At 41.8% G+C, this 13,403-nt stretch overlaps 1 protein-coding gene across 8 annotated transcripts in view; it reads left to right on the forward strand.

Annotated features, from left to right (window-relative positions):
• The window catches only part of LOC140199562 (lysosomal cholesterol signaling protein-like), a 116,138-nt gene that overhangs the window by 11,130 nt on the left and 91,605 nt on the right, over window positions 1-13,403 (forward strand). For 7 of the 8 annotated variants that reach the window (XM_072261844.1, XM_072261840.1, XM_072261843.1 and 4 more), the window contains exon 2: window positions 6,786-7,259. In XM_072261844.1, coding sequence (XP_072117945.1) covers window positions 6,803-7,259 — 457 coding nt within the window. In that variant the 5' untranslated portion in view covers window positions 6,786-6,802. Of the gene's footprint in view, window positions 1-4,825; window positions 5,030-6,785; window positions 7,260-13,403 lie in introns of all 8 variants that reach the window. The other variant, XM_072261837.1, reaches the window with a different exon arrangement.

The raw sequence follows: 13,403 nt of genomic DNA on the forward strand, positions 1-13,403 counted from the left end.
ATTGGCTACTTAATCTGCTTCAAAATGCTGCTCAGTTTGCTCAGCATACAATACTCAAATTGTCTCTTGTGCAATTGAATGTGTCCAACTTTCTGATGCAGCCAGCCATTTCTACTTTTATTTTACGATTTTTATCACCCGGTATTCACTCTGTTTATAAGCTCATGAATTCATCTGTTTTCTGCCCTTTTTAAACTCAACTTTGTCTGCCCTTTAAAAGAAACGTGTTGCTCTGCTTTTTTTTGGTTCTCACTGTGCTTTTTTTTTTAACTTCAGCATCTCGCTGCACTTCAGCGGGTTGGTGGGTTTGTTTAAAACTTCCTCGTTGCCACTGTAATGTTTTGTAGCTCCAGAACATAAAAGCTAATTGAAAGCAAAAACTCGGAGCTGGGGTGCAAGTCTACCTTGGTTTTTACTTTAAGTGAGGTGCGCTTGTATCACGTGGTAGCATCATGACATATGCAGTTCACCTATTTATACATATAACCTGTAATTAATTATTTAAATGCTTAATCAAACAATATATTTACAATATTCTTCAAATATTACTGAAATATTAAATACATAATATAAATGGAGTAAGATTTGTTCTCTATGCTTACGTGGACTTCAGTGCAACAGCACAGAAGGCTAAAAAGGGAAAAGTCAGCATTACTTACCACCCCATGAGCTTCTGCACCCAGCACGTTCTTCACAGCTTCCACCATCTTCAAAGGGATCCTACCACTAAATACATCTTTATCTCCACTCACACTCTGCTTTCAACAGGGATCGCCTTCTCTGTGATTCCCTTGTTCATTCGTCAGTCCTCACTGATCTCCCTCTTGGCACTTATCCCTGCAAACAGTAGTAACGCTACACCTATCCATTCACCCCCTCCCTCGTGGCCCCAAACAGTAGTTCCAGGTGAGGCAGCACTTCACCTGCAAGTCTGTCGGGTTATCTATCTGCTGGTGCAGCCTCCTCTACGTCGGTGAGGCACAACATAGATCAGGAAACTGCTTTGTTGAGCATCTGCACTCCATCCTCTGCAAGGTAGCCAACCATTTAAAATCTAATCCTCCTCTGGGCCGGCTGGTGGCACAGCGACATCGGCACTGGACCCGGGAGCGGAGGTTCCCGGGTTCGAAACCAGTTGGGTCCGCTCCCCAGTACGCTTTCCATCCGTGCCGGGTTGAGTGTCGAGATCGCAACTCAACCTCATAAAATAAAGGGAAAATACTGCAAGAATGTCCGTGTGAGGGGTGGCGCACCACACAGTCTCTCTCTCTCTCTTGCTCCGCACCTTGTAAAAAAGCCATGAAAAGGACATAATCATGGATGCACACATGGACGGACACGCACGCAGACGCACAGACTCTCACACACGCAGGCACACTCCCAAAAAAAAACTAAAATCTAATCCTCAGTCCAATTCCGACATGCCCGTCCAGAGCATTTTCTATTGCTGTGATGGTTGGAGGTGCAACACCTCATATTCTATCTGGGTAGCCTACAGCCTGACAACATGAACATTGATTTCTCTAACTTACCATAATTTATCACCCCTCCCTCTCTTCTTTTTTTCTATTCCCCATTTTGGCTTTCCCCTTAGCCCTTCTCTTCTCCTCATCTCCCTATCACCTCCTCCTTCCCCTTCAAAATCAGGTTTAATCACTGGCATATGCCGTGAAATTTGTTAACTTTACAGCACCTGTACAATGAAATACATGATAAATAGATAAACAGAAAAAAACTGAATTAGTAAGGAGGTATTCATAGGTTCAATGTCCATTTAGAAATTGGGTTGCAGAGGGGAAAAAACTGTTCCTGAATTACTGAGTGTTTGCCTCCTTCCCAAAGATAACAATAAGAAGAGGGTATGTCTTGGGTGGTGGGGATCCTTAATGATGGATGCAGCCTTCCAAAGCACCGCTCCTTGAAGATGTCTTGGATACTACGGAGGCTAATGCCCATGATGGAGCTGACTAATTTTACAAGCTTCAGCAGCTTACTTTGATCTTGTGCAGTAGCCCCCCCGCCCCAATATACTGGTGATGCAGCCAATCAGCATGGTTTCCATGGTTCATTTGTAGAAGTTTTCGAGTGTTTTAGTTGACAAACCAAATCTCCTCAAACTCCCAATGAACCATGCTACCATAATGCAGCCATGGTCCACTCTCTTCTCTTATCAGATTCCTTCTTCTTTGGCCTTTACCGTTTCTACCTGTCACCTCCCAGTTCCTCACTTTATTCCCCCTCCCCCTCCCCAACTTTTTCTGGCTTCTTCCCCCACTTTCTTTCCAGTCCAGTCCAGTAATTAGTTCCTGTAGTTGTAAATGAGGAAAAAAATCACAAATTAGAGGTGCAAAGGGTCTTGGGAATCCTTGGGCAGCATTCCCTGAAGGTTGAGTTGGTGGTATGGAAGGCAAAGTGAATGTTAGCACTAATTTTGAGAGAACTAGAATATGAGAGCAAGGATGTAATGTTGAGGCTTTATAAGGCATTGGTTAGACCATGCTTGAAGTATTGTGAGCAGTTTTGGGCCCCTTATTTAAGAAAAGATGTGCTGGCATTGGAGAGGGTTCAGAGGAGATTCATGAGAGTGATTTCTGGAATGAAAGGATTAACATATGAGGAGCACTTGATAGCTCTAGGATTCTACTCTCTGGAGTTTAGAAAAAATGGGGGGGCATCTCATTGAAACCTATCAGATGTTGAAATTTCTAGATAGAGTGGATGTTGTGAGGATGTTTCCTATAGTAGATGAGTCTAGGACCAGAGGACACAGCCTCAGAATGTAGAACAGAGATGAGGAGAAATTCCTTGAGCCTGAGTGTAGTGAATCTGTGGATTTCATTGCCACAAGTAACTGTGGAGGCCAAGTCATTGAGCGTATGTAAAATGGAGGTTTTTGATTAGTCGTGGTGTGGAAGGCTACAGGAAGAATGGGACTGAGAGAGGTAATAAGTCAGCCATGATGAAATGGCAGAGCAGATCCAATGGGCCAAAAATGCTCCTATGTCATATGGTCTTATTGAAGGGTCTTGGCCCAAAACATCAACTCCTTATTCCTTTTCCTAGAAGGCACCTGACCGACTGAGTTCTTCCAGCATTTTGTGTGCGTTACTCTAGATTTCCAGTATTTGCAGAATCTCTTGTATATAGAATATGTGTTTGCTGGATTAAAGTGCAGACTGTAAAGGGGTGTTCCACAATGCCATCATCCAACCTGTGTTTAATTTCTCCATTGCAAATGTAAGCAGATTGTAAGAAGTGGAAGTTAATCTCTGCTTTATTTGAAAAGATGATAAGTGCCTCTGGTTAGTGCGAGGGTAGAAGTCAAAGGGCAGGTGCTGCATCTCCTGCAGTTGCATGGCCAACTATCATGGGAAAAGAAGTAGATGAGGAAGATGGAAAATGCAAATCTTGGGGATTTTTTAGGGCATAGCCTTTTCAGAATACTCAAAGGGGAAGCCAAGATTTATCTGGTGGTGCAGTTTAATTGAAGATGACGGGAATCACAAAATATGGTTGGTTGAATATGGAGGCTTAAGGAGCAGCTCACCTTCCATCTGAGCACATTGTAGCCTTATGGGCTCAGTGTTGACCTCAATAAATTTAGAATACAATACAACATTGAATACAATAACTCAGTCCTTCCAGGTTCTGATATTGGATCAGGTACTTGTAATTTATTTCTCCCCTCTACAGGTATTGCCTGATCTGAGTTTTTCCAGCAGACTCTTTCCATCAGATTTCCCACTCTACCTCTCATGTGTTCCTACATTTATTTTCTAATTCTCCTTTTTCATCTATTAACTAGATGGCATCAAAACCATTATGCCACCTAGACATTAGTCAATAATAATTCTTTCCCTTTGGCAAATTAAATACACAGTTGTTCTCTAACTTTTCCAAGGAGCTAGCATGGATGTGATGGCTTAATGGCCTCCTCCTGTGGAGTAATACATAGTTGTAAAATTAGTCTTGCTACTTTATTACCTTTTCAACATTTAAGAGGCGATTAGGCACATGAACAGGTGGAGAGTTGAGGGATATGGACACATATAGTCTGACGTGCAGTTTAAATTGGCATCACTGCTAGCACAGACGTTGTGGGGTCTCGGGCCTATTCCTGGGATGTACTGTTCTAGGTTCTGTGTAATGCCAGTGGCATCTGATTGATTTTTACTGCATTTGTTAATGTCACTACCCTTCAGTAAGGAAGGATTCCAGGAAGACTTTTGGTGCCAACTGTTGAATTTTGCACTGTGAATATGAGACGTTACATAAAAGTTATGCAATTGCTCAGTCAGATTATGATTCCAGACAGCTCCATTAGTACAAGTAAAACTTGTTCTCAAAATATTGCTGGCCATTTGGTTTCTCCTGTTGATGAAAGCAAATCATATTTCTGGCATCAGTTGAAGAATGTTGACTGGGCAGTCCACTTCAGCAAGACCTCCTTGTATGAACTGCTAATTAAGAACATGTATCTGCAGAATCTCTTGTGCTTATGATGGATTAATGCCAGTTAAAGTATAGATAAAATCTCACCTAACTAGTGCGAGAAATTTCAGAACATCAGAATTGTGTTGCTGACAGTAATTGCAGAGAAGTAATACTGCACTGTGGTTAGAGGCATCAGATAAGCTGGCCCATTGTATATGATATGTTAGGATCAGTACTATTGCAATTTAAGCGAGGTAACATCTTGTTGTTATAACTTTGAAAAGTTCTAAATAATCATCAGGATTTGAAATGTTCAAAATAAATTTATTGTTAAAGTACATATATGTTACCATAAGCTCCCTGAAATTGATTTTCTTGTGGACATTCACAGTAAATACAAAGAAACACCATAGAGTCAGTGAAAAACCGCACAGAACAAGATGGAGAAACAACCAATGTGCAAAGCACAAACTGTGCAAATACAAAAAAACCCCAACATCATAATAATTAATTAATAAGCAATTAGTATCGAGAACATGAGATGAAGAGTCCTTGAAAGAGAGCCCACAGTTTATTGGAACACTTCATTTTTGGGGTGAGTGAAGTTATTTCCTCTGGTTCAAGAGTCTGATAGTTGAGGGGTAATAACTCTTCCCTGAACCTGCTGGGGCACTTCCTGATCCTGTTGTACCTCCTTCTTCTTGGCAATAGCAAGAAGGGAGCATGACCTGGGTGGTGGAGGTCCTTGATAATGGACAGTGCTCCTTGTAGGTACGCTCAGTGGTGGGGAGGGTTTTACCCATGATGGACTGGGCTGTATTCACTCTTTTTTTTAAGGCTTTTCTGTTCAACGGCTTTGGTATGTCCATACCAGGCCATGATCCAACCAGTCAGTGTACTCTCCACATCTGTAGAGGTTTGTCAGAGTTTTCGATAACGTGCCGAATCTTCTCAGCCTTCTCAGAAAGTAGAGGCACTGCTGTGCTTTCTTTGTAACGGCACTGACGTGCTGGACCCAGGTCAGGTCCTGTGAAATGATAACACCGAGGAATTTCAAGTTGCTGGCCCCCTCCACCTCTGCACCTCTGATCCCCTGATGAGGACTGGCTCATGGACCTATGGTTTCCTCCTCCTGAATTCAATAATCAGCTCTTTGGTCTTCCCGACATTGAGTGAGAGGTTGTTGTTGTGGCTCCACTCAGCCAGATGTTCAATCTCCGTCTCATATACCGATTCATCACTACATGTGATTCGCCTGTGACAGTGGTTTCGTCAGCAAACTTGCATATGGCATTGAAGATGTGCTTGTAAGTGTAAAGCTTATAAAATTTAAAACACTAGTAGTTACATTGACTAAAGATGACCTTTATTAGTACATTGAAACATCGGAATATACAGTGAAAATGTGCTGCTTGTGTCAATGACCAACACAGTCTGAGGATGTGCTGGGGGCAGCGCACAAGTGTTGCCATTCTTCTGTCGCCCACAGAGCGTGCTGGCAACTCGATAGCCTTAACCCGTATGTCTTTGGACTGTGTGAGGAAACCATAGCACCCAGAGGAAGCCCACGCAGTCAAGGGGAGAACATGCAAACTTCTTACAGACAGCGGTGGGAATTGAACCCGCGTTGCTAGCTCTGTAAAGTGTGACGCTAATCACTGTGCTGCCGTGCCACCCCTCTACCCTTTCATTGCTGCCCCTTCATTGATAATAAAGGTGGTGCTTTTGTATCTGGCTCACTGGACATCCCTCACAGTTTATCAGGTTCATTGGAAATATCCTACTGTGTTATGTCTTCTAATTCACTTATTTTTTTAAAGTGCATTGGATGTTATTAAATAACATCCAGCGCTCCAGATAAGTTACAAGTCCAGTTCCACTAAAGTCCTGAGTGTGCCAGATTAACAATTTTTACTTTAAGGGTGTTCTTTAAAATATCCTAAATGTTCATTAAGCACGTTGAGAAGGTAGACATACCAAAATGACTTGACTGTCAGATTATTTTTATATAAACAGTCCTGCATTCTGTTTGTGGTTATTAATGCCACTGGTTTCCAGTTGCTGTGATAACAGAGACAGGTATTCCAATGTTGATTAATGACGTTCCTATGTTTATTAATGATTATGGAATTACAGAGATCAGTAAACTGCCAACATAGTGGTGTGCACTCAGAATTAAATGATACTTGCATATAATCCAGAAAGTTTGTGTAAGCATGGTTCCTCTTAAATAAGGAATGAGAAACCATTTAATCCAATACCAGGAAAAGCCAACAAGGTTAGGGATCAAGTTTGGCTTTGTCCTGAATAAAGACTTTAAATTATCATTTGTGTTTTTGTTTGTCTTCCAGCATTCATTGATACATGAATGATCTCATCATTGACCCAAGCCACACTTTCAAACTCCTCTGTGGAAAGAAGCATGGCAAGTCTAGATATCGCCACAAATTCCTCCGGGGCTGTTGCTCTTGAAATATCCATCAGCAGGCTTTTCCCTGCTCTTTTAGAGTGCTTTGGCATTATACTTTGTGGATATGTTGCTGGACGAGTGAACATCATTAATCCTACAGAGACCAAAGGTTTAGGAAATTTTGTGTCAATGTTTGCACTTCCTGGCCTCCTTTTTCAGAATATGGTGGTTTTGGACTTCGCTCACATAAACTGGATTTTTGTGTGCAGTATTCTTGTGGCTAAGGTTGCAGTCTTCATAACTGTCTGCATTCTGACTCTGCTGATAGCAAGTCCAGAAAGCCGATTTGGCAAAGCCGGGCTCTTCCCCATCTTTGCTACGCAGAGCAATGACTTTGCTTTGGGATATCCTATAGGTGAGTCCATTATATGAAATTTCATTGAACTTTAGTTTTGTTTAGACACAATTATCAAATTTTAAAATGCTGCTTTTTGGAGAAATGGTTAAAGTTGAGAAGGGCAGAGGATTGATGGGCATTGACTTTGCAGGCACCTGATTATTTTAAATATTCGGCTTTGTTGAAAAGGAAGTACTAAGCATAAAACTTCAAATGAATGCTGTGTTTGTTATGATTCTGCCATTAGCTGTTTCTGGCTGTGGAAAGCATTGCTCGCATGTTTAGAGATAAAAATTACATTTTCTTTTTGAAGCCAATTCAGGTAAGGAAAATAGTGCAAAGTGCGTATGTGAATTTAACATGACGTGAATAATTCAACAAGGGCTTCCTCGACAGTTCTGAAGGAAAATAATGGCAGACTTCAAGAAGTTGCCCGCAGTCTTATGAATTGAATTGCCACATGCTAGATGCAATATAATGCAAGTAATTTTTTTGTTTTTTTCCTTTGATACATGTTATTGCTGACATGACAAACGGGTTTTACATGCTCCTTAGTTACCATTCATAAGGTGGTGGTGAACAGCTGTGGTCTTTCTGGTTGAAATACTTCAGCAATGCTTTTGGGTAAAAAGTTCCAGCACTGAAATCCAGCTATGGTGATGAAGCAATAATATTTCTTATTTTGGGATGATACATGACTTGAATTGGAATATGTACAGTACTGTGTAAAGGTCTAAGGCCTATTCATATAGCTGGGGTGCCTAAGACTTTTGCACACTAAGGCGTTTGTCAAAGTGGAACAGAGAGTGAGTTTGTAAATCTGGTGGGAGCAAAGAATGTTGGGAATGGCAAGGGTGGAGCACCGCAGGAGGGGTGTGGGACAGGTGGCAGAGAAGGAGTGCTCGGCCACAACCAGCAGAGAGGCAACAGGTGATGTTACTTGATTCCAAATAATTGGTTTATTGCTCATTACAGAATGTCTCTCTGGTGCTTCCCACTCTTTACCTTCTCCCTTCACCTTTTCCCAACCATGGTTCCCCTCTCCCTGCCCCCTTCCCACTCTCAGTCCACAATAGAGACCCGTATCAGATCATCTCTCACATTTGTCATGAAATTTGTTGCTTTTTTGTGGTAACAGTACAGTGCAATGCATAAAATTACTACAGTACTGTGCAAAACTCTTAGGCATCTTAATACTGTATGTATGTGCTTAAGGCTTTTGTACAGTACTGTAGGTAGTATTACCTTTTGCACCTGAAGCTCTTGGCCTTCATGGTTTTTAGAAGTCTGTAAATTTGGGACTTGTTAGTTTGGGATTTAAGCAAATAACTATAATGCATTTTGCAAATGGTGTTCTCTGCAGCCATTGTGTTGATCCTGCACGAGGAATTCCAAGCCCCTTTGCACCTCTGATTTCTGAATTTGCTTACCGTTGAAAGAAGTCTAACTTTCATTCCTTCTATCAAAGTGCATGACCATACACTTCCATACATTGTAGTCCATCTGACACTTCTTTGCCCATTCTCCTAATCTGTCTAAAACCTTCTGCAGGCTCCCTGTTTTCTCAGCAGCACCTGCCCCTCTGCCTATCTTTGTATCTTTCACCAAAAGCTAACCAGAAAAGGGCTCCTTTATTCCCACTCTTTGCCAGCCAATCTATCCATGCTAGTATCTTTCCTGTAATAGAATGGGCTCTTACCTGGTTTAGCAGCCTCGTGTGCAGAACCTTGTCAAAGGCCTTCTACGAACCTAAGTGAACGACATCCCTTGACTCTCCTTTGTCTGTACTGCATGTAATTTCCTAAAAGAATTCCAACGGGTTTGTCAGGCAAGATATTCCCCAAAGGAAGTTATGCTAACTTCAGCCCATTGTATCATGTGCCTCCAAGTAGCCCAAACCACATCCTTAAAAATGGACTCCAACACCTTCCCAGCCACTGAAGTTAGACTAACTGGTCTATAATTTCCTGTTCTTTACCTCCCTCCCTTCTTAAAGACTGGAGGGGACATTTGCAAATTGCCAGTCCTCTGGAACTATTCCAGAATGTAATGATTCTTGAAGGATCACTTCTGATGCCATCAGAATGTCTTGACTTTGTCCACTATTTTTTTGATCCCCCATTACTACCCCTCCAGCAGTCAAGTGTCCACTCTCCCCTCTCTTTTACTCTTTATATATCTGAAAAACTTTTGGTATTTTCTCTTACATTATTAGCTAGCTTACCTTCCTATTTTAACTCCCAGGTCATGCCCTCTTCTCATTGTTACCATCAGGAAGGAGGTACAGAAGCCTGAAGGCACACACTCAGTGATTCAGGAACAGCTTCTTCCCCTCTGCCATCAGATTCCTAAATGGACATTGAACCCATGAACACCATCTCACTGATTTTTTAATAGTATTTCTGTTTTTGCACTATTTTAAATTTAAATATTTAATATACATTTGTATGCTTACTGTAATTGACTTATTTTTTTATATATATTATCATGTACTTCTGCCGCTAAGTTAACAAGTTTCAAGACATATGCCAGTGATACTAAACCTGATTCTGATTCTGAACTATTCTCTCTTTATTGTTTTTTTTATTTTCCTTCTGTTGGTATTTCAAAGCTTCCTCATCCTTTAGCTTTCCATTAATTTTTGCTATATTATTTGCCCTCTCTTATACTTTTATGCTGTCTTTCACTTCCCTCGTCATCCACAGTTGCCTCATCTTCCCTTCTTCGTCTTTGTGAAGAACCTATCCTCCACCTTCTGAATTGCTCCCAGAAACCCCAGTGATTGCTGTCCTGCCGTCGTCTCTGCTAGTGTATCCTTCTAATTAACTGTGGCCAGCTCCTTTCTTATCTCTGCTGTAGTGGTTTACCTTAAACTCTCTAAATTAATCTGGTTCATTACCCCACACCCAATCCAGAATTGCCTTTTCCCTATTGGGCTCAACCATAAGCTGCTCTAAAAAATGCCATCTCGTAGGCATTCTACAAATTTCTTCTCTTGGAATCCAGCACCAGCCTGATTTTCCCAAACTACCTGCATATTGAAATCCCTTGTGACTATTGTAACATTGCTCTTTTTATATGCTTTTTCTGTCTTCCATTGTAATTTATACTATGCATCCTGGCAACTGTTCGGAGGCCTGTATATCAATCTCATCAGAATCTTCTCATCCTTGCGGTTTCTTAACTCTGCCCACAAGGATTTTACAACTGCTGATTCTATGTCACCTCTTTCTAAGGATTTGATTTCATTTTTTACCAATGGTGCTACCCCACCCCCTTTGCCTACCTACCTGCCTTTTTGATACAATATTTATTGTTGACTTTTAAGCTCCTAACTGTAATTTTCTTTCAGCCATGACACAGTGATGCCCACAATGTCATATCTGCCAATCTCTAAACTATGCTACAACATCATCTGCCTTATTCCATATACTGTGTGCATTCAAATACACTCAGAGGCCACTTTATTAGGTACACCTGCTCACTAATGCAAATATCTCATGAGCCAGTCACGGTGACAGCAACTCAATGCATAAAAGAATGCAGATGTGATCAAGAGGTTCAGTTGTTTTTCAGACCAAATATCAGAATGGGGAATAAATGTAATCTAAGTGACTTTGACCATGGAGTGATTGCTGGTGCCAGATGGGGCAGTTTGAGTAGCTCAGAAACTGCTGATCATCTGGGATTTTCACGCACAACAGTCCCTAGAGCTTACAGAGAATGGCGCTAAAAACAGAAAAACATGCAGTGTGCGGCAGTTCTGTGGACAAAAAGGCCTTGTTAGTGAGAGCGGTCAGAGGAGAATGGTCAGACTAGTTCAAGCTGACAGGAAGGTGAGAGTAACTCAAATAACCATGCATTACAACTGGTCTGCAGATAGAGCACAACATATTGAACCTTGAGTGGATGGGCTACAGGTGCAGAAGACCACGAACATATACTCAGTGGCCACTTTATTAGATACAGAAGGTACCCAATAAAGTGGCCAGTGAGTATATAACACCTTCAGTTCTGTATCCATCGCCCTTTACAATTTTGCCTCCATGTTATTGAAAGTTACATTTTTGTCTTTTTACTTATTCTGGAGACCTTTGTAACCTTTCCTGCACTCTTTCCCTTTTACCTTATCCTTACATTTTCAAACTGTTGAAACCACTCATTCTCCACGGTTTAGTTTGAAGACAAACTTCAAGCCATTCCTCTGACTGCAGGTTTTGCCCTGTCAACTAACTGCCTGCCCTTCCTCACGGTCTGACAACATGCTACGTCTACCTGTATACTAACTGCCCCATCCTCTGTCCTATCAGTCTGGGTTCCTTCCACCTGTCAAATGAGTTTGAAGATGTCTTTGATGATGGGGAGAACTGTGGCCACAGTGGAGCCGGCTGAGTGAACAATCCTCTGCAGCCTTGCACTGGAGCCTCCATCCCAGGCTGTGATGCAACCAGTCAGAATGCTCTCCAACATACCTCTAAAACAAATTGCAGAGCCTTTGGTGACAAACCAAATCTCAAACTCCTAACAAAGTATAGATGCTGACATACCTTCTTCGTGGTTCAATCAATGTGTTGGGCTCAGGATAGATCTTCCGACCTGTTGATGCCCAGAAACGTGAAGCTGCTCACCCGTCCCACCACTGACCCCTCAAAGAGGACTGGTGTGGGTTTTGAAGTCCACAATCAAAACTTGGTCTTGCTGATGGCTGAGTGCGAGATTGTTGTTGTGACACCACACAACCACCCAAACTGTCTCACTCCTGTCCTATCCTTGTCACCATCTAATATTACGCCAACAGCAGTGGAGTATCTTATTCATGACTGCGTCAATGTGTTCTGCTACTGAAATCCACTTCAAGAATCAAGAATCTAAGGACGTACTGTATCTGGGTTCCAAATCTAGTGGGTTATCAGATTCAAAATACCAAAATGTAAAAACATTAGCATCCAGAATTTTTTTGCAAAGCGCACACTCTTAAGTCTTCCATACCCTACTATTTATTGCAAGAAGATTTGAGTACATGAGTGTCACCTTGTTGCAGTTACATACAGCAGCTCCCTGGTGGGACTGCACTTGGAGTATTATGTACAAGTCTGGTCTCCTTACCTTGTGGAATATTGCATTTTTGATAGAGGCAGTGCAACAAGTTCACCAGTCTGATTCCTGGGATGAGTCTTGGTGTGAATGGGGGATTGTCATGCAAAGAGAGATTAAGTAGATTAGACCTATATTGTCCAGATGGAGAGAAGATGTATTGCCTGGCTGGGGTGTTGAGAACATAGTCATACTTTATTGATCCCAGGGGGAAATTGGTTTTTGTTACAGTTGCACCATAAATAATAAATAGTAATAGAATCATAAATAGTTAAATAGTAATATGTAAATTATGCCAGTAAATTATGAAATAAATCCAGGACCAGCCTATCAGCACAGGGTGTCTGACCCTCCAAGGGAGGAGTTGTAAAGTTTGATGGCCGCAGGCAGGAATGACTTCCTATGACGCTCTGTGCTGCATCTTGGAGGAATGAGTCTCTGGCTGAATGTACTCCTAAACCCACCCAGTACATTATTTAATGGATGGGAGACATTGACCAAGATAGCATGCAAGTTGGACAGCATCCTCTTTTCAGACACCACCGTCAGAGAGTCCAGTTCCATCCCCACAACATCACTGGCCTTACGAATGAGTTTGTTGATTCTGTTGGTGTCTGCCACCCTCAGCCTGCTGCCCCAGCACACAACAGCAAACATGATAGCACTGGCCACCACAGACTTGTAGAACATCCTCAGCGTCGTCCAGCAGATGTTAAAGGACCTCAGTCTCCTCAGGAAATAGAAATGGCTCTGACCCTTCTTGTAGACAGCCTCAGTGTTCTTTGACCAGTCCAGTTTATTGTCATTCTCAAAGGGATTGAACCATTCAGAACAGAGATGAGAAGGAATGTTAGTTTTTTTAAATATATCTCATTTGTCTTTACACATAATACAGGAGGAATTCAGTGGGTCAGTCAGAGGGAAATAGTTGACATTTTGGGAAGAGACCCCTTCATCAGAATGACCTGCTGAGTTCCTCCAGCGTTTTGCGTGTTGTTCCAGATTTCTAGCATCTGTTGTCTCTCTTGTGTTTCATTTCCCATTGCTATCCTCTTAGAAATGTGTGGT

The sequence above is a fragment of the Mobula birostris genome, chromosome 6 (assembly GCF_030028105.1).
Source record: "Mobula birostris isolate sMobBir1 chromosome 6, sMobBir1.hap1, whole genome shotgun sequence".
Taxonomy (NCBI): Eukaryota; Metazoa; Chordata; class Chondrichthyes; order Myliobatiformes; family Myliobatidae; genus Mobula; species Mobula birostris.